Raw genomic sequence first — 22,860 nt, 5'->3', positions numbered from 1 at the left:
TTTTCCATAGTACCATACTGCTGACCCTCTGCCTGACATCTCATTGTCTCCCCGCTTATTGAATTAAAGGGGGTTTATTCTAAAAGCAAAATGGAATATCCTTGCATATCAGAAATTCATCTGATTTTTGCATTTTTAGTCCCCAGTTGTGATATCTCAAAGTCCTCATTGTCCTGCCTTGAGCAAGAGTGGCTTAAGGGACTTGATTATAAAATCATCTATTACATCTGGAAGGAACCTGGAAGAACATCAATAGAGTTACATATTTGAGAAGCAGCAAAAACCACCAGATTGTAAAATGGGGAGGGGGGAGGAATATGTAAGAAGACTGGGAAGGAGGAAGAGACCAGGTTGTGAAAACTTGGAATGACAACAGAGTGTTTCATATTTGATTCTGGAGCTACTGGAGTTTACTAAATAGAAGTTGACATGGATAGATATGGCAACTGAGTGAAGGATGTATTGCATCCCACCCCAACCCTCCCATTCCCACTTTTATCAGAGTTAGACTATTTTTGCCTTAAAAGGTATTGAAACGGTCCTTAAGATTCAGGTAGTTTGGGACACTGAAGACCAGTGGACCACCATGAGCAGCTCAGAGGCAGGGGAACTTCATTCAACTAAATAAACTTGGAGTATCCTGAATACCTATCCTTATTGAATAACCTTCTCCTGCTTGATTAAGGAAATTTCTTTGTTAATTGCTAAATTAATAACAGTTTTTCTGTATTCCAATATGGGACTACCAGAAGACTAGCCTAAGTCAGACCCAGTCTGGCAAAACTTAAGCAGAAAAAACAATTAGAAAATTATTGATTTGATGGTAGTGAAGTCATATACTCAAATCTTTAAGCTGTTTGACAATCTAGGAAAATAAACATTCAGGTGGTCACCTATTTTATTATATAACACTCTAAAGTCTGTCAATTCTTGTCAACCTAATGGATTATTTATTTTGCTATTTGGAATGGTTTACCTGAATAGGGGAATAGTAATAGATTGAGTTATGTCAGCAGGTGGTCCTCCCTGATACCTCCCCACACAGATGAAATCATGTTATCCGACTGGAAAAAAAAAAGCAATAGGTAAAATAGAACCTTGAATTCTCTATACCTTTCAGACAATTGTGTGGCTGTGAAAATGTCTCCAAGTCTCTAATGTTTCCTTCTCCTGTTTTTGTCAAGAACATCCTTCCTATGTGTATGAATTGTTCTCACAATGATTTTATAAAGATCAGAAAAATGGGAACAGGAGTCAGGAGCAAATGATGTAACTACACCTTGGTGACAGTAATAGCTAGAATTTTTTTATGCTCTTCCCATCTTTGAGAAATTTTTTTAAATCAATCTTTGAATGTCTTTCCTATTGTAACATTCCTAGGACAGATTTCTTCTATGTGCTTTTGATTAGATGCAGCTCCTTTTCCTTTATATTCTTGTGTTATCTCTATTTCCTGGGGTATCTGCAGTACTTTGGTACCAGGACATGCCAAATAATTGGTTGATTCTACTGTCAGCAGTGGTATGTAAACAGATATAAAAATGCTAACAAATCTGATCCATTTTGCATGTCTTTGTTGTTTTCCAAAAATTATTTGGTAGATCTATTTAAGTTCCGTCTCCTATCAAGCTGTCTATAACTTTTTTCATCCTCTTCTATCTTCTATTCTTTTGACTTAGATCTTAGATTGAACAAGTATTAAGCATCCACTCTACATCAGATACAGTGCAAAGTTCTCCACAAATATCTCACTTTAAGCTCCTAACAACCTTGGGAGGAATGTGCTATTATGTTTTTCAGTTTATTGAGGAAATTGAGGAAACTGAGGTAAACATAGGGTTCTAAGTGTCTGAGACAGGATTTTTATTCAGGTTGTCTTGATTCCAAGTCCAGGGCTCTATCCACTCTGCCACCACAATGCCATCGTGAAGCAGGACTATTCATAAGCCGATATCCATGGTTACAAAGAGCTTTGTATATACTATCTCCTTTGGCCCTCCCAGTACCCTGAGCAACAGGGGCACAGCAGAGACTAGCCACTACTCACAGTCACACAGTGGCTCAATGGCCAAGGCAGACCTCAAACCCGAGTCTTCTGACTTCCAATCTGGTTCTCTTTCCAAGACAGCCTCTCAGTGAGTACTCTTTTAAAAATACACTGGGGTCAAGGGAGGCGCATATAAAGCAGGGGCATGATCTTGCTCCCAGTTAGTGGGCCTCAGGTTAAAAATAGCAATATAATAGCAGGCTTCCCTCTTCATGACTGATAATGCCTGATAATGTCAATCTGGGATAACCTGGAGGCTGGAAGTCAGCCTGGTGCCAGACAGTCAGTGCAGAAATTGTTTGCTAGGTTTCCTGGTCTTCATCTCTGTTTTAATGGCTCAGAACACACAACTCAGAATAACTAGTTTTAAAAGCACGTCTTTAGTATTTTCACCTTTTTGTTTTGTTTTTTCTTTTTCATTTTTTCTCCTTTTGATCTGATTTTTCTTGTGCAGAATAACAAATATGGAAATATGTTTAGAAGAATTGCACATGTATAATCTATATAGGATTGTTTGCTGTCTAAAGGGAGGGAGGAAGAGGGAAAGGAAGGGACAAAAGTTTGAAACACAAGATTCAACAAAGGTGAATGTTGAAAACTATCTTTGTATTTGGAAAAATAAAAAGCTATTTTTTAAAAAGGAAAAATAAATCACATGTCTTGATTCCAATAGACTTGGGATGGAGAACTATGGGGACTGAATATGGATGAAAGCAGTGTTTTCACTTTTTTGTTTGCTTTTTTTCTTGTGATTTTTTCCTTTTTGGTCTGATTTTTCTGGCACAACATGACAAATAAGGAAATATGTTTAAAAGAACTGCACATATTTAACCTATCAGATTGCTTGCTGTCTTTGGGAGAGGAAAGGGAAGGGAAGGAGGGAGAAAATTTTGGTACACAAAGTTTAATAAAAATTAATGTTGAAAACTATCTTTACAAGTATTTGGAAAGATAAAATACTACTGAAAAAAGTACATACTTTTTGAAGACTTTTTAGTTCTGTGGAGAATACAAAAGGGACTGTTGGGCTATATATAGGTACATGTCTTTGAAATATAGATGTACTAGGTGGCTATGGGAAAAACACTGAGAACCAATGACTTTAGAGTAATACAAATGGTTTTATAATTGAGAAAAATATTAAACGAATACTAACATGAGATGATCACAGATATGAGAGGAATTCCTCACATTTTCTTGTCATATCAACCCAAAAATTTGGCCAGCACCTACTGTGTGCCAGACACTATGGACTAGTGTCTACTAGGCATAAAACAATTCCTAGTGATGCCCATGGACCCTTTCTAGGCAATACAGGTTTAGTGAATAAAATTAAATATACTAGATTAAAAAGGAAACTAGATTTTAAAGTTCAAAGACTTCCTGAGCTACATCTTAAAGTACCTTAGAGATCACCTAAGCTCAATCTCCTTATTTTTCAAGTCAGAAAACAGAAATACAGAGTTGAAGTAATTTGCTTCCAATTGAACAGGAGGGAGGGATGAGGGCCAACAATTTAGAATTGGCAAGGACCTTAAGGGTCATCTAGTACAGCCTCTTTGTTTTACAGAGATCAGGAAACTGAGGCCCAGGGAGAGGGATGGTTAAGTGTCACAGGTCATGCATTCAAGTAAAACAAGTCCATGGCAAGTCCTCTAGAGGAAGAAGACTGCTCCTAATAGAGAAACTGAGAAAGTAATCTGCTATCTCTTTCTTCTCACCCTGCTCCATGCTTTCAGATGGAGATTTCAAACCAACCTTTCATGTTTCCTCAATTGTTTTCTGAGGCTTCAATAGTATTTCTGTAAATTTTGAAAATTAAAGCTTGTTCTCCATTGTCTTGCAGATATGTCTTAAACTATGATCAAAATGAAGGAGGGGAGACCACCAGCTCTGGGGTAGTTTTATATTATAAAATATACAAATCAGTACTCTTCCACTCTGGTTTACTATTTTGGAAATCACTTAGGGACAGAATAGGCCAATAGAGGTTTCTTTGACTTTAGCAATAATCCGATAAATCTTGTAATGAACAAAGAACTTTAAAGGTTTTGCTTCTAGAAAAATAAATAACCCAAAAGTCTATTATCTTCAATTTCACTTGTCAAATTTCTGGAGCAATATTCCTCAGTAACCCTTATGCAGAAAAGGAGAGGGGAGAGGCAGGATAAGAGCAATATTAGAGGACTTGGGAGGAATAGAAGGGAGAAGTCAGTGGAAGGAAAATTCCTGCTCCAAACCAATCTCACATGATCTTTGATTCCTCTCCTCAGCCCCCAAGAGAGAACTCTGACAATCGGCCATCTCAGCAATGCCTAATAGTTACAAATGTAAGAAATAGTTATAAATGTAAGAAGTCTATTCCATTCTACTACCCCACCCTTTCTTCCATAAAGGCAAATAAGGCCCGATCTGATGATCTGATTCTGGCTGTTTGCCTCTTGGTTAACAAGGTACAGTGTTCCATGGATAAGGCACTCATAAGAGCTTATAAATTAAAGATATACTTGCCCAAAGTATCACCTTCCTTCGCACAAAAGCAGTTTTTGGTTTTATTTCATTTCATTTTTTAATTTTTTAAAATGATCTGATGGCTATGAGCCAAAGACATATGAGGCACCTCAACTACTCAGTGCTGATGGAGTCAAAAGATGGGGTGCTAAGGACTGAAGAAATGGATTGAACGCTTCCAGAGTTTTCTTAACAGACCATTAGCAACCAGTGTTGGAGCCAATGACCTTATACCTCAGGTTGAAGCCAAACTCCAGCTGAAGGAGGGGTGTTCAATGCTTTTAGGAGCCTCTCAAGTGGCAAAAAGCCTGGGGCTGGTTCTATTCCCATTAAGATTTACAAGGGGAAAGCTCTTACAAAAGCTGATGGAAATTTTCTGGGTTATATGGCAAGAAGAGGTTATCTTCCAGGACATCAAGGATTTCCATCTATATAAAGGAAAAGGGAATAGATTGTCTCTCTTAATCACTGCTGGTATTGCATGCTCTTAATCATTCTTATCAGAGTTCTCCTTATACATCTGATCCTTCACCTGTAAGATGATCATCTACCTGAGAGTCAGAATGGCTTCGGAAAGGGCCAAGCAATGGTCACATAATGTTTGCTGCTTGACAACTCCAGTTGAAAACAGGAACAGCACAAAGGCTTTATGGACCTCCCCTTTAGGTCTGAGTCAAGGTATTCCCAAGATGATAGGAACCCCACTGAAATTCATCTTAGAGCTGGAGAGAACCACAGAATCATTCTGATCCAAGAATTCAAACCCAAATTAAGTCAAATCACTTCTTGTCTGAGGATCTAGATCTGTATTTCCCCTTCACACAGGACATCCATGAGAACCTAATATCCTCATAGGCAATTTCTAAACTTTGTGGCAAATCAGCATCCAAGCCCTGTTTGCCTTGGCGCCCACTAAAGCATTCTGGCATCTTGCCTTGGAGTTGATAGATCCCAGGTCTCATTTCAGGATTCATGCCTTCCAGAACTGAAAGTTAACACTCCTTCAGGCAGGTGTTGGACCACCTGACTTCTAAGGTTCCTTCCAACTCTGAGATTCTATGATTCCTTCTTTAGAAGACTGTTGCTAACAGGAAAAAAACATTATTTTACATATTTTACATCATTCACTGATCTCATTGTACTTGGAACACTATTTAATCTCTGTTCCCTCTGATTTACCCCAAAATTATAAGCTGCTTGATGACAAGAGTTGTTTTCTCATTCTTTTCTTTCTTTACTTAGTTCCCAGCATGCCATCTTCCATGTAGTAAGCACCTAACAAATGATTGTCAGGTTAGATCAGATTGTGTGGAGATTATAATTGCCCAATCTGTAAGAAAAACAACTGAGACAGAGCTCTAAGCCTATGACACTTTATTAAAGGATCCACAATCCCCGCTAATAAAGTGAAGCCCGGACCTTTCTCATGGTCTAAGATGCTTTATTCTTATAAGGCTGAATACCAGATTTAATACTTGAACACGAAATACAGAATCCCATTGGTTGATGGACTTTGCTTCATAAGCCAAACAATGCATTAGCCAAAAAATGGTATGTAGCCGAGGTGGGGGTCCTCAAGGCAGGAATTTCCACTGACTGCTCATGTTGGACAAGACAGAATAGTCTGGAGGTACTAAAGTAATTTTGGGGACCTTCCATGTAATAGAGTCACCTCTGCCATGCTGGTGCTTGATCACCATAAAAAGGAAAAACAAGGGGGGAGATCTTCTATTTAGCTTGCCATGATTTAGCAAGTGAATTTGCAGCTCACAGATCTGGGACCTAATATTCAGAACTTATAATCACTCTCCCTTCGGAATCATATAAAGCTGATTAATGCTGATTGGAAGAGAGCAGGGATCCAAATGAATAATTTCTCACAAATGGAACCACCTCAACCTCACATCAGTCAGTCAGTCAATAAGTATTTATTATAGTTTTTGAGTCATTTTTTTTCAGTCCTGACTTTGTGACTCCATTTGGGTTTGGGGTGTTTTTTTTTTTTAGCAAAAGTACTATAATAGTAGTTCCTTTTTCAGCTTATTTTATAAATGAAAAAACTGAGGCAAACAGGATTAAACTAACAAGTATTTGAGGTTGTATTTGAACACAGGAAGATTAATCTTTCTGATGGCAAGCCCAGTAGTTTCTGCACTCTGCTATCACCTAGCTGTTCTATGTATTTATGAAGTGTTTATGAAGTATTTATGAAGGACTGTGTTCCAGTCCTTGGCTTTTAGGAGCTTGTAATCTAATGGAGACAACATGCCAACAAGCTATAAACAGAATAAATAGGAAATAATCACCAGAAGGCAGGCACTAGACTTAGGAAGAGATTTTCCTGTCTTAGGGATGCTTAGATTCCTGTTGCCTTGTCTATATGCTTTTTCCTACCATGAAACTTCTTTCCAGTTTTCTATTCCATTCTGATCTTTTAATCAGGAATACTTGAAAGTATTTCATTCACCTGGAGGAGTATACTCAGTTTTACTGAGTAGATCATTCTTCGTTATAATCCTAGCTCCTTTGCTTTCCAAAATATATATCATAGTCTAAGCCCTCTGCTTTTCTAATATGGTAGCCACTAAATGTTGTGTGATCCTAACTGTGATTCTTCTTTCTGGCCACTTTCAGGATTTTCTCCTCATCCTAGCAGTTCTGGGTTTTAGCTATATTCCTGGGAATTTTCGTTTTGGGATTTCCTATAGAAGGCTTAAAAGTGATTCTCTCCATTTCTACTTTGCCCTCTGGTTCTGACATATCTTAGCAGTTTTCCTTTATAATTTCTTGAAATATGATGTCCAAGTTCTTTTTTCCATATCGCTCCTCATTCTATTTTCCAAAACTGTTGTTTTTGTTTCTATGTGATATTTCACATTTTCTTCTATTGTTTCAGCTTTTTGGTTTTTATTGTTCTTATTGTCATTTGCTTCTATCTGATCAATTCTAATTTTTCCCCTGAGGCAATTGGGGTTAAGTGACTTGTCCAGGGTCACACAGGTAGGAAGTGTTAAGTGTCTGAGGTCACATTTGAACTCAGGTCCTTCTGACTTCAGGGATGGTGCTCTGTCCACTGTCCCACCTAGCTGCCCCATCAATTCTAATTTATAAGAAGTTATTTTCTTCAGAATTTAGTTTGTACCTCTTTTACCAAGCTGTTAATTTTTTCATACTTTTCTTGCATCCCTCTTATTTTTCCCCAATTTTTCCAGAATTTAGTTTTGCTTTTTTTCTATAGTTGTTATATGTAAGAAACCTGGGGGAGTTTTAGCAATTAAGACCTCTCATTTCTCATCTATAAAATAGGAATGATAATAGTACTTACCTCTTAGTGATGTGTAAAGATCAAATGAGATATTCATAAAGTATTTAGCACAAGAGTAGGTAACAAATATTTATTCCTTCTTTTTCCCCTATGTGGACTCTACAATTCAGTCCAGACTGACCACCTTACCTTTTCACATACACATCATTCTCATCTCTCCTCTTCATACCTTTGCTCTAGCAAGCTAGAGCATGTCCAGAAGACACATTTAGTTTCATAGGTTTAGAGCTAGACGGAATCTTGGGGTCACAAAAAACAACTCTGTACTTTACAGATAAGAGAACTGAGGCTGAGAGAGAGTAAAATTCCCCCAGTCTTAGGACTAATAACTATTGAGGGAGGGAATTCAGCCCATGTCTTCTTGGCCACCACACCATCTCTGCTTCTCATCCACAACTTGCTCCTCATTTCCACTTTTGAGAATCTTTCATCTTTTTTCCTTAAAACCAAAATCTCCCAATTTCCTCCAAGATGTTAGTCCCCTTCCCCCAATATTGCCTAGCATTATTTCATATGCACTTTTGTACGCACATGTTGGCTCTCCCACTGGAATGGAAGGTCCCTGAGGGCAGGGATTGTGTGTGGAGGGGTGTATGCTCAGTACCAAGCACAAAGTGGGCATTTATAAATAATGCTTCTTGATTGACTCATTGATTTACTGGCACCCAGGTTACCTGATTCCTACTATCTAAGGCTCTTTCCATTGTAAGCATTTCACTTATAAGAGAGATATATATCTTTGTGAAAAAATCTCCCATGTCTTCAACTCCAGGAACCCTAGGACTGGTGGCCCTGAGGCATTTACTACCAATAGAATGCCACCTGGTGGCAAATCAAGAAAGTTTGACTGGTTACTTGTGGGTCAGTTAATTCTAGACCAACTCAGCATAAGCATGAGGTCATCGTCCTCAACCTTGTAACTACTTGAAATGCAAGGGTTCCTGGATCACTAAATCTGTGATCACTAAATTACTAATCACTTAAGTGTGTGGCTATATTAACTATGGCATGGGTAAGTAGTAAATAAAGTGTCCTACTTACTCTGCATTCTGGGAGCCATGATTACAGGAACATGGGAAAGCTAATATAGGGGAGCTGCTCAGCCCACATGATAGGATGGTGTTCATAACTGGATTCTATACTATGAACACTGCTTTTTATGGTCATCAAGAGCTGGAAATGAAGTAAATACTGATCAGTTGTGGAATAGCAGAAAAAAATGGTGATACAATAAAGTGATGGGATTTTATTGTTCTGTAAAATGATTATGAAGATCATTGAACTGAGAGCAAATGAAGTAAACAGAGCCCAGAAAGCAATATACACAGAGGGTATAACAATGTAAATGGAAACAAGCACGACAAAACAGCCAAAAATAAATGTTGTAAAAATACAGAGATTATACTTAGCTCCAAAAAAAAGGAGATAAAAGATGATTTTCTTTCTCATCCCCTCAGCAGAGAACTGGGAGGGTCTCGGGGCATTCTACATCGCATAGAATGTCTTTTTTTGCTCAATATAAATGGGTTTTCCTGATTTTATTTCTATTTCCATTTTTTGATAGGGGTAGCAATAGCTAGTTAGAAATAAACATGTGATAAATTCACAACAGCCATTCTCTTTGCCAAAAGCAAGGTTTATTTGGGGGGGGGGGGGGGATAGGTTATAGACAAAGAGATACAATAGAAATCAGGAATGGTAAATATGAAATAGAGTGTAAGAGCATATGAAAGACAAGTTCTTCAGTGGAACTCACAATTACTCAGTGGAAAGGAAACACTCCAAGAGGCCTGGGTCTGCCATTTTTGGCAGGTTAAATCCATAGACAAGCTTAACAGACTAACCAGTGTAAAGTGGAATAAGAAAAATGGAGCCATTAGAGGGCAGGAAGAGAGAGTACTTCATAGTAGGCTTAGTCCTAAAAACAACTTTGCAAAGATCTTTATCATAAGCAGATCTTTTATAGGAGAAATATAGCTTTGGGGTTCCTCAGGGAAGGAAAGGCAGGAATTCAGAGGAGAGGGATCAAGGAGCAGAGGAAGTGCTGGGAAATCAAAGATAGAAGGATTCAAGGAGCCAGATGGAGCTAATCAATATCTCAAAAGGTTGTTTATAAAGATACCCAAAGGTTGGGGCATCCCCCAATCCACAATGGAGGCTGAGAAGGAACTCCTTCCTCACACTCTGTACAAACAGGATAGGAAGTGATTCTATCCAATATAGCTGGTTGGATTTCTTGACAGGGGAAGATAATATCATTTTTGTTTTTTTCTTTTAAAGATTAGTATAAGAGATAAATAACTCTCTTATAGGGAGAGTAGTGGGATACAAAGGGAAATATAGTTGATGTAAAAACAATGACATTAATAAAATCTTTTTTATTAACAAAATTTCCTTTAATTCCTATTATTATTTTTTTTTTGCAAGGCAATTGGGGTGAAGTGACTTGTCCATCTACTAAGTATAAATGGTCTGAGGCTGGATTTGAATTCATATCTTCCTGATTCTAGGACTGGTGCTCTGTCCATTGCACCATCTATCTGCCACTCCCCTTAAATCCTCAATGGTCTACATCATCCAAAGCCATGTGAAGGACTCAAACAAAATCATCTAAGGAGCTGTAGAAATTAAAAGGAGCCCTTCCCTCATCTTCCCATAGTACTTCTGGTTAGCATGCAAATAAATTTTAAACCAAGAACAGGAAGTTCACTCTCCATCTTGTTTAGTTCTTTTGCAGCATATTGTTCTTTTTCAGTCATAGCCAATTCTTCATTATCTCGTGGTTCATACTGTCCATTGGTTTTTTTTTTTGGTAAAGATACAAGAGTCAGTTGCCATTTTATTTCTATTTCTAGATTTGGTTTGCTATCCACTGAGCACCTCCTATTATACAGCATACCCACCACCAGTAAAATTGCTAATTTTAAAAATTAGCATTCTTATTAATTTAAACAGTTTTCTTGCCTAATTAAGGAGATGGTCTTAATTTCCTCTTCTAGAACACCAAATCACTTAGAATCCACTTGATGACCAAATTTTTTTGTCTGTTAATAAGCCCCAAGATTCTATTTGTTTTGTTTCTCCACTATTATGATCTATGCTAAATTATAATATATGTATAATTTCATTATAGCTTTTATAGACTTTGTATTTTAGCATTCCTTAATCCAAAAGAATGAATCCCTGGTAGGAGTGTAATAAGGCATATCCAGTTACATTGACTAGTAGGTCAGAAGACTGCCTTGTGGGTGAAGGCAGTGCCTTCATAAAGAAAAGATTCTGAATGAAACGAGGGTCTTGTAAAAAAGCTAAAAAGTAGCAGAGAAGTCTGGGAGGAATTCTGTGGGCAGAGACAGAGGGGTAAATATGTAAGGGAACAGTTGCACTGCCCAATAGTTTTTCCTTGTTTACCTTTATATCTCTATTAAATACTTTATTTGTTGTTTGGTCAGTGAAGGAATGTGCATGGGAGTCTGGAGGTGCTTTTTTTCTCTCTAGTCCATGACTTCATCCATGTAGGGAACTCCCGGAGTGAAATTTATCTCCACTAGGGCAATTTGTAACTTAACTTGTAACTTAATAACTTGTAACTTAATGAGAAAGATAAACATAACTTCTAAAAGGCAGCTAAGTGGTAGAGTGGATAGACTGCCAGTCCTGAAGTCAGAAAAACTGGGTTTTGGGGATTCAAGCCTGACTTGGATATTTACTAGCTGTGTGACCCTGATTAGTTTCACTTTACCCTGTGTGCCTCAGTTTCCTCATCAGTAAATATCCTGGAAAAGGAAATAATAAAGCGCTCTAGTACCTTTGCCAGAAAAGCCCCAAACAGGGTTATGAAGAGTTAGACATACTGAACAACAGCCTGGGACAAGGTCAATGACTTTCCTGGAAGTCACATATCCCATGAGTCTTATAGGACCACATAGAGCTAAAGGGAACCCAGGAGGCGCCTAGTCCAGTGACGTCCTTTTACTCAGAAGGGAACCCGGATCCACAAAATCGCTCATCAATCGGCATCCGAGGTGGACATGGCCGCCAGGGGGCACCAGGACCGCCCACTTTCCCCGCTACAGGATAAATGACGTCACGACTGCCCAACTAGCCAGCCCAAGCGGGCGTAAAGCTCCACGAGGCTTTCTACCAGCATTTTCTGGAGAGCTTTGCCTTCAAGAGCCCGCCTCGAGCCCAGCCTGCTGGGGAGAGCCGACCCCACTTTTGAAAATCTCATTCTGTACGGGAATGCGAATTTTAAAGTTCAACTAGGCCATTCCCCTCCGATGGGCGGTGGAAATGAGGCCGGTTAGAGTATAAGCTTTGGGGGAAGGGATCGTCTTCCTTTCGGCTTCTATTTGAATGTTCAGCCAGAATTTAGCCCCCACCTAGTAAATGTTTATAAATGCTTGAGCACCGACTTGCCTGCATAAGGACATGCAAGTAATAAATAACAGTCAGGTACTGATCAGCTCTCTTCCATCGGACTTCCAAACCCATCCAACTTTGTGCCTTGTTTTGCGTGACCAATACCTAGCACAAGTGCCCCAGAATGCTCAGGCCCTAAAACGGGTCAGGAAGACACTATAGCTATTGCACAAAAATAATTTTGAATTCTTTATCGATTACTGGCCGCTATTTGCGGTATATTTTCAGTGTTGTTAATTATTCATATTAATAATAATAATGTAATTGCTAATAATTCTATTGGGATAGCAACGGTGCTGATGACTTCATTCAAATGGGGGAAGGTCAGTCTGAGAGAGACCAGGTCCAGCCGATCCTGCCCGGTCCAGCCCGGTCTTGCCGGGTCCTGCTGGGTCCTACCCTGTCCTGCCGGGTCCTGCCGAGTCCTGCCGGGTCCTGCCGAGTCCTGCCGGGTCCTGCCCGGTCCTACCCAGTCCTGTCCGGTCCACCAGCTAACAGGACACAAACCCAAGGGCTTCCGGGCTTTTTTTCCCCCCAGGTCTTCCTGGCTTTCAAAGGGATGGGTAGACTCTTCCCCCCTGGCCCCAGCCAGCCCCCTGCAGTCAGTACCTGGTCCTCATGAATACTTGCCGCCAGTTACTGGAGGGGCGGACTCGTAGCTTGTCTCTAGAAGGGGCCCCGGAATTCTCGACCCAACCAGAAGAGGGCCCGGAGGTCTCGTTAAGGAACTGGAGCCCGGCCCACCCAGAGAGGCGGAGGCGGGATTCGAACACCCACTGAGCCTCCCCTCCATCCTACCCCGCCCCCCAGCACGAGACCCGCCAGCAGTTAGCAGCAGGCGCACGCGCTACAGTGGGGAGGCGGGGCTCCCGAGTCTGGCCTAGGCGTCACCCATTGTGACGCAGAGCGTAGGAAGCCAGTAGTCTCCGTGCTAGGGCGGGGTCCTTGAGAACGAGGTTGAGTCGGGGAGGAGGAGGGCCGGAGAGGGAGATGGTGGGCGGGGCCGGGGCCGGATGGGCGGGGCCGGCCACGCGCGGCGAGGGCGCCTTCTGCGCAGGCGTGCTGGGCCGCCCCGCTGACATGGCGTCGGCGCCGAGCGCTGTCACCTCCTCGCCGCCGCTGCCGCCTCCGCCGTCGCCACCGCCGCCGCCGGGGGAGGCTTTGCCCCCGGGCTCGTCCTCGTCGTGCGCGGCGGCGGCGGCGGCGGCGGCGGTGGGAGCGGGCGTGGGCCCCAGGGCCGCCCCCTCCTGCCGAGCCCCCGCCGGCGGCGGCTCCACTACGGCGGCGGCGGCGGCGGGGAGGGGGGACAGTAGTTGTAATGTAGACCCCCGCCCCGGCCTCCGAGAAGGTGAGTGCCCGCCCCGGGAGGGGGCGCCGCGGGCCGGGGGCGCCCCCATCCCTCCTGCGGGGGGAGGGGACGCCCCATGTGACCAGCCCCGCCCAGCAGCGGGGGAGGGGCCGAGAGGAGTGGGGAGCGCAGGAGGAGGGGGCCCCGAGCGGGAGGAGAGCAGAGAGAAAGAGGGGAGCAGAAAGAGGGGGAGACTCCCTAGAGAAGGGACAGAAAGAAGGGAAGGTCAGAGAGGGAGCAGAGAAGGGGCAGAAAGGAAGAGGGGGAGCCCAGGGAAAGGGAAGTAGAGGAGGGGCAGAAAGAGGGGGAGACTCCCTAGAGAAGGGGCAGAAAGAAAGAAGGGCAACGTGGGAAAAGGGTAGCAAGGGGCAGAAAGGAAGGGAGAGCCCAGGGAGAGAGGAGCAGAAAGAAAGAAGGGGATCCTGGGAAAGGGGAGCAGAAAAGGAGGGGCCCAAGCAGGGGAAGCAGAAAAGTGTCCTGAGGAAAGGGGGCCATGGAAAAGTTAGGAGAGAAGGATCAGGACAGAGGAGGGGGACCCAGGAAGAAGAGGTAGGAGAGAAGAGATGGGGAAAGGAAGGCATGTCCGAGGCTTGGAAGGGGAGAAGTAAAGTGAAAATACATCCATACATATACATCCGTACATATTATAGACATTTATATTATATAGAGACATATATAATATATGTGTGTATAAATGAGCTCCTTCCCCAGTCATCGGCTCCACTCTCAGACCAGTAGTTGCAGAAAACATGCCCTGGAGGAGGCGCTTCCTCACTGGGAGTCCCCCAAACCCATGGAATCAGGGCCCAGAGTCCAGTTCTTCCTTCTCTTCTTGGCTTAATGTCCAGGAAGGCCTGGGTTCCAGTCCTGTCTCTGGCATGTGGCCGTGGGACCCTGCGCAAGTCACTACCCCAATGCTATAGATAGATGGAACTCTTTAAAGTTACCTGGCAGAAGACTGGCATTCGCATTAGCTGAGCAGCACAGGACCAAGGACAGATCCCCGAGGCCCTGAGGCCTCCAGTTTTCTTGTATCTAATTAAAAATGGGATTAGAGAGCACTAAGATGGGGATCTCTGGGAAGTGTCCTTGGAGGCCATTCAGTCCAGCCGTTTGCTTTACAGAGGAGGAAGCTGAGACCACACGGGTTTGGTGAATTCTTTCCACAAGGATGGGAACCAGCCTCCTCCCTGTGGCTTGCTAAAAATAATATTAAATACCAATGAAAGAAAGAAAAACCACTTAGAGCCCATGGAAGCATGGATGACTCAGAAGCTTTCTCTATAAGATGAGGGGCTGGCACTCACTGACCTCTGAGGGCCTTTCCAGCCTAAACTGCAAGTAGAAATGCTAGGTGATTGTCTAAGATGGGAGACTTGAAGCCGACAGCTTAGAGTGACTTGCCCTCGGGTCCCACGGCTATCGAACATTTGACACGGAAGTTGAACCCAGGGCTTCCTGAGTCCTGAGTACAGTGCTGGGTGCCAGCCTGCTTCTCAGGGAAGGGAGCTGTTGGGGAGAAGTCCAGCCATGGAGGGTAGGAGGTGGATGGTACCGAGTGTTCATCGGGAGAGTGTGTGGTTCCACCACATGGGGCCTGCACTTAGGGATGGAAGGGCCTGAGCAGGCACTGGACAGGGCCTCTGTTCTGAGCCCTGGGCCCGTACATTGCACAGCTAGGGCATGACTTTCCCCTTCTCTGTGGCACTTCAGCAGATATTTAGGCACAGGAAATACGAACACAAGCTGGGGTAAAATGTGTCCTAAGCTCCACCCCCCTAATCTTTTCCACACTTCTTAGGCTCTGTAGTCCTGACCTACTTTACTAACAATTTTTTCTCCTGAGAATCCCACTTGTGGAATACTTCAGACTGCCTTCCTAAAGGAACCCAACCTTCTACCACATCAAGGCCCATAAGGTTTCCTTTTTTGCCTTTTCTTGCATGAATTCCATTCTGGTGGGCTTCAGGAAAACATTTACATGAGTTTTTTCAAATTTATACTTGCTGTATAAGGAGTGCATTGAAACTTTAAATGTTTTTTTTTTGTTTGTTTTTTACCCATGGTTTTAAAAATGACCATTCAAAAGAAGACATCCATCCCCTCATGAGGGAAAGTAAACATTTAAATACTATTAAAAAAAAAAAAAAAACTTTGCAGGGGAGAGGAGTAAAGTAATTTTCTTTTTATCACTGGAGCACACTATAAGCTTCCCATTTCACTTTAAATTACTTTTGTGTGCTATTATACATAACATAATAATGATGTTTTTTAAAAATCCCTGAAATTATTTTTACAGTGAGCAAGGTAACAGTTTTTCTTATGTCAGTCTCTAGAGATGTAAGATTAGTATTTTATATAATAGGATAGCATTCTATAAATCTAAAATTAAAAACTCCCTGTAAAGAATTAGACTGTTACCACTCTATGTGATTGTTTTTCATACTCAGAAATGGAAACCACATAGGCATTTTACTGCTCCCTCCTGCACCCAGAATGGAAGCTTGACCTGTTTTTAGTTGTAGTGGCCTGTGTAACACTACACCTGTGCACAGACTTGCCCTTCTCAGTGTCCTATAAAGACAGACAGCTGGCTGCTCTGCTAAGAGTCTTAGAAAGAACAACTGATTTGATTAGCATGAGCAGTCCTTTGTATATTCAGGCCCTAGCAAACCGAAGTGCTAGGTACACTCTCCCTGTAGTACAAATCATTTCATCACGGCATGGTTGAGTGGAAGCACTGGGCTTTAGGAGGCAGGATCCCCACCCCACCCCCCCATTATCTAATTCTGGCTCTGCTGTGACCATGGGCAAGTCATATCTCCTCCTCTGGGATGCGCAGGTTCCCGTGGTTCTAAAATTCTGTGATTCCATCATTAGTTACTTGTATTCTTCATGTGGCAACTCCTTACATGTTAACAGTTACACCAAAGCTACAGTTAACACCAAAGCACAATACATGGGAAACCCTGGCTAGTAACATGAACCTGGTGGTGATATTCAATGAATAATGAAAAACTACCTTTGGTTCTATCATATTTGGAATATTAAATCAAATGCAATTCTTCTGTTAGCCATAGAAATGAGCCTTTGGTCATAGATTTGTCTGTCAGTTGATTAATCTTGTACCAAAGCTGACTTGACAAGTATTTTGAAGCATTCACATTTTAAATTTAGATATTTCTAAAAATCTTAAGCATTTATAAGGAGGGCAGCTTGGCTTTTATGGGTAGAATTTCTAAACTTGGAGTCAAAAGTTCAAAATTTGCCTCTTAACAATTAGCTGATGATCCTGGTCACTCTTGGGAATATTGTACTTGAAGCAACTCCCTCCCTAGGATTTTCAAGTCATCAGAGATATTGAATTGTTCCCTTACTGGGAGTTACATAATACTGTAGTTCTAAGTTCCTGGATAGGGGATAAGCAAGAACAAGGGAAAAGAACCTTTTTTTTTTTTTTTTTTTTTTTTTTCCCTTTAGCTAGTACATTCCTGGAACCATTCATACCTTCTTCCTGCCTTTCAAGATCCTGATCAGATTATTATGACAAAAGTGGCTTGCAAAGGCATCTTAACTTCCATTTTCAAATCCTAAGCCTCAGCTTCATTCTGTTTTAGCTATAATGGGCTGATCAGGATCTTGTTGGTGTCCTGAGAGAGATGATTGAAGGTCAGAGTAGCAAGAACTCTACAAAGAGCTTAGAATGTCTGTGGGGAAAAGACAAACATAGAAGGAAAGCAAAATGGAGATACATGAAGTGAAGCATTCCAAGGGTTCTTGGCAAGAGTCATCATATCTGTTTTTCTGAGATACTGGTATTCCCGTGGGCCAAATTTTTTAAATGTTATTAAACAATATGTTTTTCACCCCCTTGAGGCTCTTTTGCCTCAAGTATATGAATCATCTTTTGTGTTTACCCACTTAACAGAAAAAGAAATGTAAGACACTCCTCATTGAGAGGAAAATTCCTAACTTAATTATTTCAACAACAAATTTCTATTGTAGCATTTCTCTAATGAGACAGGGATATGTAGATTTTGATACAATGTTATCAGATTCAAGTTAATTTCTAGTATAAGGGGGAAAAAACATTTCATAATAACATTCTCCTTATAGTAAACTTAGAAATTAATAATTCAACACAAGGAATTTTTTTTTGTTTTTAATTAGCTAGTGAGAATCATATTTACAAGTAATGAATGAATGACTGAAAATGCATTTACTAAGCACTGTGTTCCAAGGATTGTGCTAAGACCTGGGGATACAAATAGAAAAAAAAAAAAAAAAAAAAAAACCAAGACAATCCATGCTATCACGGAGATCACACTCAGGGCTGTGCTGGACTAGGTAAGATGAGAATAGAAAATTTTTATTATACTATATAATTCTTTTATGAAAAAGAATAACTTGTTAGATTGAAATCCTATGCTTTTATTACAGATATCATTGTATAAAAATTGACAGAATTGAGTATTAAGTGTTTACTATGTAGGCAGTAGCTCGATAGATGGAGTCAGAAAGACTGAATTCAAATCCTACCTCAGTCACATACTGGCGTAGGACTCTGGGCATGTCACTTAATCTCTGTCAGACTCAGTTTCCTCTTCTGTGACATGAGGACAATAGCATCTCCCTTCCAAGTGTGAATCAAATGAAAGAATTTTTGTAAAGCACTTTGCAAACCCCAAAGTACTCTGAAAATGCCAAAGGAACTTTGCCTAAGTTGTAAAAACTGGAATTTCAATACCTACAAATTCAAATATGTTATCAATAATATTAGCTCTATTATGGAATGGTTTTCTTCACATAGGATGATTCTTTAAGATGTGCTTTTGATTTGTTTTTCATAGGAGATCTAGCCTATAGACTACACTTAAGATGTACAAAGGTAGGTTTTATAATAGGTTTTGTAGTTCATCAAGTATTAAGAAACTGGGTACTAGGCATTGTGCTAAATGATTTAAAGACAACCAGACATAAAGAAAAGTCTAAACAGCCCCTACCCTTCAGGAGTTTACAATCTACTGTACAACTATGTATATGCAAGATATTTACAGTGTAAAGTGGGAGGTAATCACTGAGAGGATGTTCTGGACTGGGAAGGGCCACCTGCCCCTGGGAGATTGAAGCTGAACTTAGGAGGAAGCCAAGGCGAGGAGGGTGAACATTCTAGGCATGGGGTTCAGTGGTTGAAAAGGCTCAGGGTCATGTCAATGCAACACTGAGGAGTCGCTGGGTGTAGGGAGGGGCATAAAGCATAAGGGAGCTGGGGATAGAATGGGCCCGAGTTGTGTGGCATTGAGGGCCAAAGACCATTTTCTGTACAATCCTGAAGTAATGGGGAATGGGCCATGGTCCGAGCAAGGAGTGAGGCAGCCAGCTGAAGGATGAGCTGGAGAAGGTAAGACCTGAGGGAGTCAGGAAAACTAGCCCAAAGCTGTTCAGAACCAGGCATAAGGTGATGAGGGCATGCACCAGGGCGGTGTGGAACAAATGAGAGGGGAACGAAAAGTGGACTTGGTAAAGTGTTGGGTTTGTGGGATAAATGAGATGCAAGAAAGAAAATGAGCATGGTCCTGAGGTAGCAAGTCTGAGAGGGGGCAGTGGTGCCCTGGACAGGAATAGGGAGACTTGGTAGAAGAGTGGCTTAGGAGGGAATGGTGACGAGCTTGTATGCCGAGTTTAAGATTCCTCCAGGACATCCAATAGGTAGAAAGTGATCCAAGTCTGAAGGCCTGGAGAGTGTTTAGGACGAGATTGATTTGAGAATTGTCTACATAGAAAGAATCATTGAATCTGAAGCTCTTTAGATCCCCAGTGGATCTAGTGTACAGTGAGAAAGAGGATGTTTCTAGGGATGTTTATATATTTTCAGAGTGAGAAAGAAATTTGAACACATCTAGAAGTTCCTTTGTTCCTTTTAATGAGATTGGCCTGCAATGATAGAAAAGAGAAAGTTCTTTGTCTATTGTCATTTTCAACAGAGTAAGAGGCTGGCTCAGGACTCTGGGTTTTCCACAGCTCGATGCCAGATTTTGCTCACTGGTTGCCAGGATTTTATAGGTAGCAAAAGGACACATCAACTTTTCTTTCCGTGTTTAGACAAGATGAAAACATCCATTTTTGTGAGGATAGTTATTTGAGAGTAATGTCGTGGCTTCCCAAAATACTACTTTCCCTTGCAATCATCTGTGGCAATTCATTCCTTTTAACATTATACTCCATGTATAAGATTCAGAACAAATTGAAATTTGGTGTTTCCGTTTTTGGGGGGATTATCCCCAGGGTCTTTGCACATAAGAGAGCCTTAAAAGTGTTTGTTGTATAGAAATTTAAGGAGTTTAAAATATGAAACCAGCACTTTTGATGAGAGCATCCCTTTTTCCCCCTTGCAACATAAATTATTCACAAAATACTTAGCCCTTTTAATACATCAAGACATCTCACACTGTTCCCAATGTGCTATATGTTAGGATCAATTAGTCAACCTCTTACTTCAGTATGTAAGTAATAGCCACAAGTATTTTTCCCCTAAATAGATAGTTTTGAGCACCCTTAAAGTTGTCCTAAGACTCTTAGAACCATACATATAGGTTTGCTCTGGGATTGGTCACTGTCATAGTTTGGGTTTTTTTAAACCAATACATTTACCTAGATAATTTATTGCTAGATTCATTTGGATTAGCCTAGTGGCTAGTGGGCCAGCCATAAAGTCAGGAAGATCTGAATTCAGATTTGAACTCTTAACAAATATTGGTTTTCTCTCCCTCTCTCCCTTCCTTCCTCCCCCCACGCTGCCCTCCCTTTCTCTCTCCCTCACTTTTCTCTCTCCCCTTCTCTCTCTTTCTCTTTCTCACACACACAGACACACACATAACACACACTCAGTGTCCCCAGGGCATATCCCTTTACCTCTCAATGCCCTCAACCACTAAGACTTTCTGCCTATTTACAAGTCTGCATCAGTGGAGGGAATTTGCATTTATACCAGTGAATGGACAACTCTTTATTCATGTTCCCACCCTTTTCCCCAAAGATTCATTTTTATCAAATAAGCAAATAGACCTAACCTCCCACCAGAATACCCTTTCAACAGAAATGGACACTAAGCAAAAGTGATTAAAATTCCATTGGTGGTCTTAATGTCTTCAGCTGCAGAAGCACTAGCAGCTCTCCTTGGGAAGAATCAAATGAGTTCTCATCATCCCAGCAGCATTTATCTAAGCATAAAGTCTTTATATTTCTTCCTGTCTCAGACTTTATCATTAAATCTGTCACACACATACACAAAAAAGCTATGATGTCTAAAATCATTTGCTATTGTTTAATAGAATTTGTTAAGGAAGAAATGGAAATCGGTACTGACAGGTGACTGGGCAATTTAACTTCTCACTATCTCAGGCCTCTCCCCCAGACCCCATTGGGGAGCAGGACCCAATCTGCATTAGTGGAGAACATTCCTTATACCAGTAATTCTCAGGCCCAAACCAAATAAAAATGAATCCCTGTAGCAACATTAGGGAAAGGTTGGCTCTAACTCTGGGCAGTTTGTGTTTTCTAGCTGATGGCTAAAAACCAAATGGCAGTTTCTATTATAAAATAGATTTCACAGAAAAAGAAAACCTATATGCCTAAATTGAACTTTATTTTCAAAGAAAGGTATGTTGATTGTAGTTATCACTAAACAGAAGGGGAAATTTCATTACATACTGAGAGAGCTCAGTGTTACATTCTGCTTTTGAAGCATAATTTGTAAAGCTGTAAATTAAGATTTTCTTTATGAGAAATCTAACTCTGCCTCCTACTTCCCCCCACCATTCTTTGTTCTGTTCCTTAAAACCAACAGATTATGTATGAGCTCTCTTCTTCATGACTGATAGCTTTCCCAAAATCTCAAAGACAGCTGTCCTGCCTCCTAGTAACTCTTCTCCAATCAAACCAGCTAATCTCTTCTGCTGATCTCCTGAGACCCAGTTTCTAGGGCCTTGGCCATTTCTGTCACCAACTTCTGGACACTGTAGCGTTTCCATATTTTAAAAAAAAAATGTGTCATTCTCCCTGCCCTCAGAACTGAAGACAGAAATACATACGTGGTTTGATCAGGGACCTTCTTGCCCCCCCTCCTTTGGACACTATCTCTTAGTGCAGACTTCCTACCACACTATTGACTTAGATTTATAAAAGCCCCTGTTCTTTTTCATAGGTATTCTTGTCTACCCACACTGCTCTTATCTTGTTCTTGTGATGTGGGGAAGATAATTATTTTGAACCCAAGCATAGAGCCTGGCATGTATCTGTGTGTTAAGAAATCTGGTCTCAGAGTTAGTAGACACAGGGGGTCAAGGTTCTAGTCGGGTAAACCTAGGTGAGTCACCCATCCTGCTTGAGGAAGCACGTGCAGAGATGCAGCATTGGTAAAAGTAGCTCCTTACTAGAAGTTCCAAGTGTAAAAAGTTTAATCTCTCTCAGTGACTCTTGTATAAAACTTTTGTCTTCAGCACGCTTGACACATGCCTTCTCTGGTTTGGTGTTAGTGATTGATAAACTGTAGACTGGCTCAGGACCAAGGACAGATCCGGGAGACTTTATTTAAGACTTCAAAAGTGATGTATTGTGAACTGTTAGATGTACACACAGTCCAAATTAAGCCATCACTACAAGCTTTCTCCCTCTGGGCCTTAGTTTTCTCATGACAAAACATGGAGACTGGACTGCATGATCCCAAAGGCCCCTTCCAAAGCTGCATCTATAATCCCATAGGATCCAGGAATGTCTGGAGTTCTCAGAATTTTCTCAGGCCTCAGCCCCCTTCATCATTAGTGCTCCTAAAACTTAGGTTCCAACATAGGTCCCCGTCTTTTGTCTGAAGCAACCTGTACCCTCATCTCTCTACAATTCTGTCCTTGTGACTGGAAGAAGTGATGTAATCTGTGGTCAAGGGTCAGCTGTGCTAGGGGGCTGACTAGTTTTTTTTCTGTCTGTATCGGGGATAACTGTATCTGAACTATTCATCTCACAGGGTCATTGTGGAAACCTGATGGCTCAGTGCAGTGTTGCCACTAAGGAACTTTCAAAGACTCATGATTTCATTGGCTTGAGGATTTCCTCAGCCAGTGCTGACTTAAACAGCTGTGACACCATGCAGCTGGACTGGTGATGAACTTCACCAAACTAAGCTGGCCTGGTCCTCAGATAACCAGATGCATA

The 22,860-nt window shown here is 41.4% G+C and overlaps 2 protein-coding genes across 4 annotated transcripts in view; one reads left to right on the top strand and one right to left on the bottom strand.

Annotated features, from left to right (window-relative positions):
* SMYD1 (SET and MYND domain containing 1) overlaps positions 1 to 13,114 on the bottom strand; it is a 45,515-nt gene extending 32,401 nt beyond the window's left edge. Inside the window, exon 1 of the mRNA XM_074285684.1 lies at positions 12,915 to 13,114. Coding sequence (XP_074141785.1) covers positions 12,915 to 12,925 — 11 coding nt within the window. The 5' untranslated portion in view covers positions 12,926 to 13,114. The remainder of the gene's footprint in view (positions 1 to 12,914) is intronic.
* A 256-nt stretch (positions 13,115 to 13,370) lies between these two features.
* Positions 13,371 to 22,860, top strand: part of KRCC1 (lysine rich coiled-coil 1) — a 39,274-nt gene continuing 29,784 nt past the window's right edge. For 2 of the 3 annotated variants that reach the window (XM_074285676.1, XM_074285675.1), the window contains exon 1: positions 13,371 to 13,653. In XM_074285676.1, coding sequence (XP_074141777.1) covers positions 13,386 to 13,653 — 268 coding nt within the window. In that variant the 5' untranslated portion in view covers positions 13,371 to 13,385. The remainder of the gene's footprint in view (positions 13,654 to 22,860) is intronic. The other variant, XM_074285677.1, reaches the window with a different exon arrangement.

Source organism: Sminthopsis crassicaudata, chromosome 2, assembly GCF_048593235.1.
Source record: "Sminthopsis crassicaudata isolate SCR6 chromosome 2, ASM4859323v1, whole genome shotgun sequence".
NCBI lineage: Eukaryota > Metazoa > Chordata > Mammalia > Dasyuromorphia > Dasyuridae > Sminthopsis > Sminthopsis crassicaudata.
Note: the sequence above shows the minus strand (reverse complement) of the source record. Positions and strands in the feature narration are given on the sequence as shown.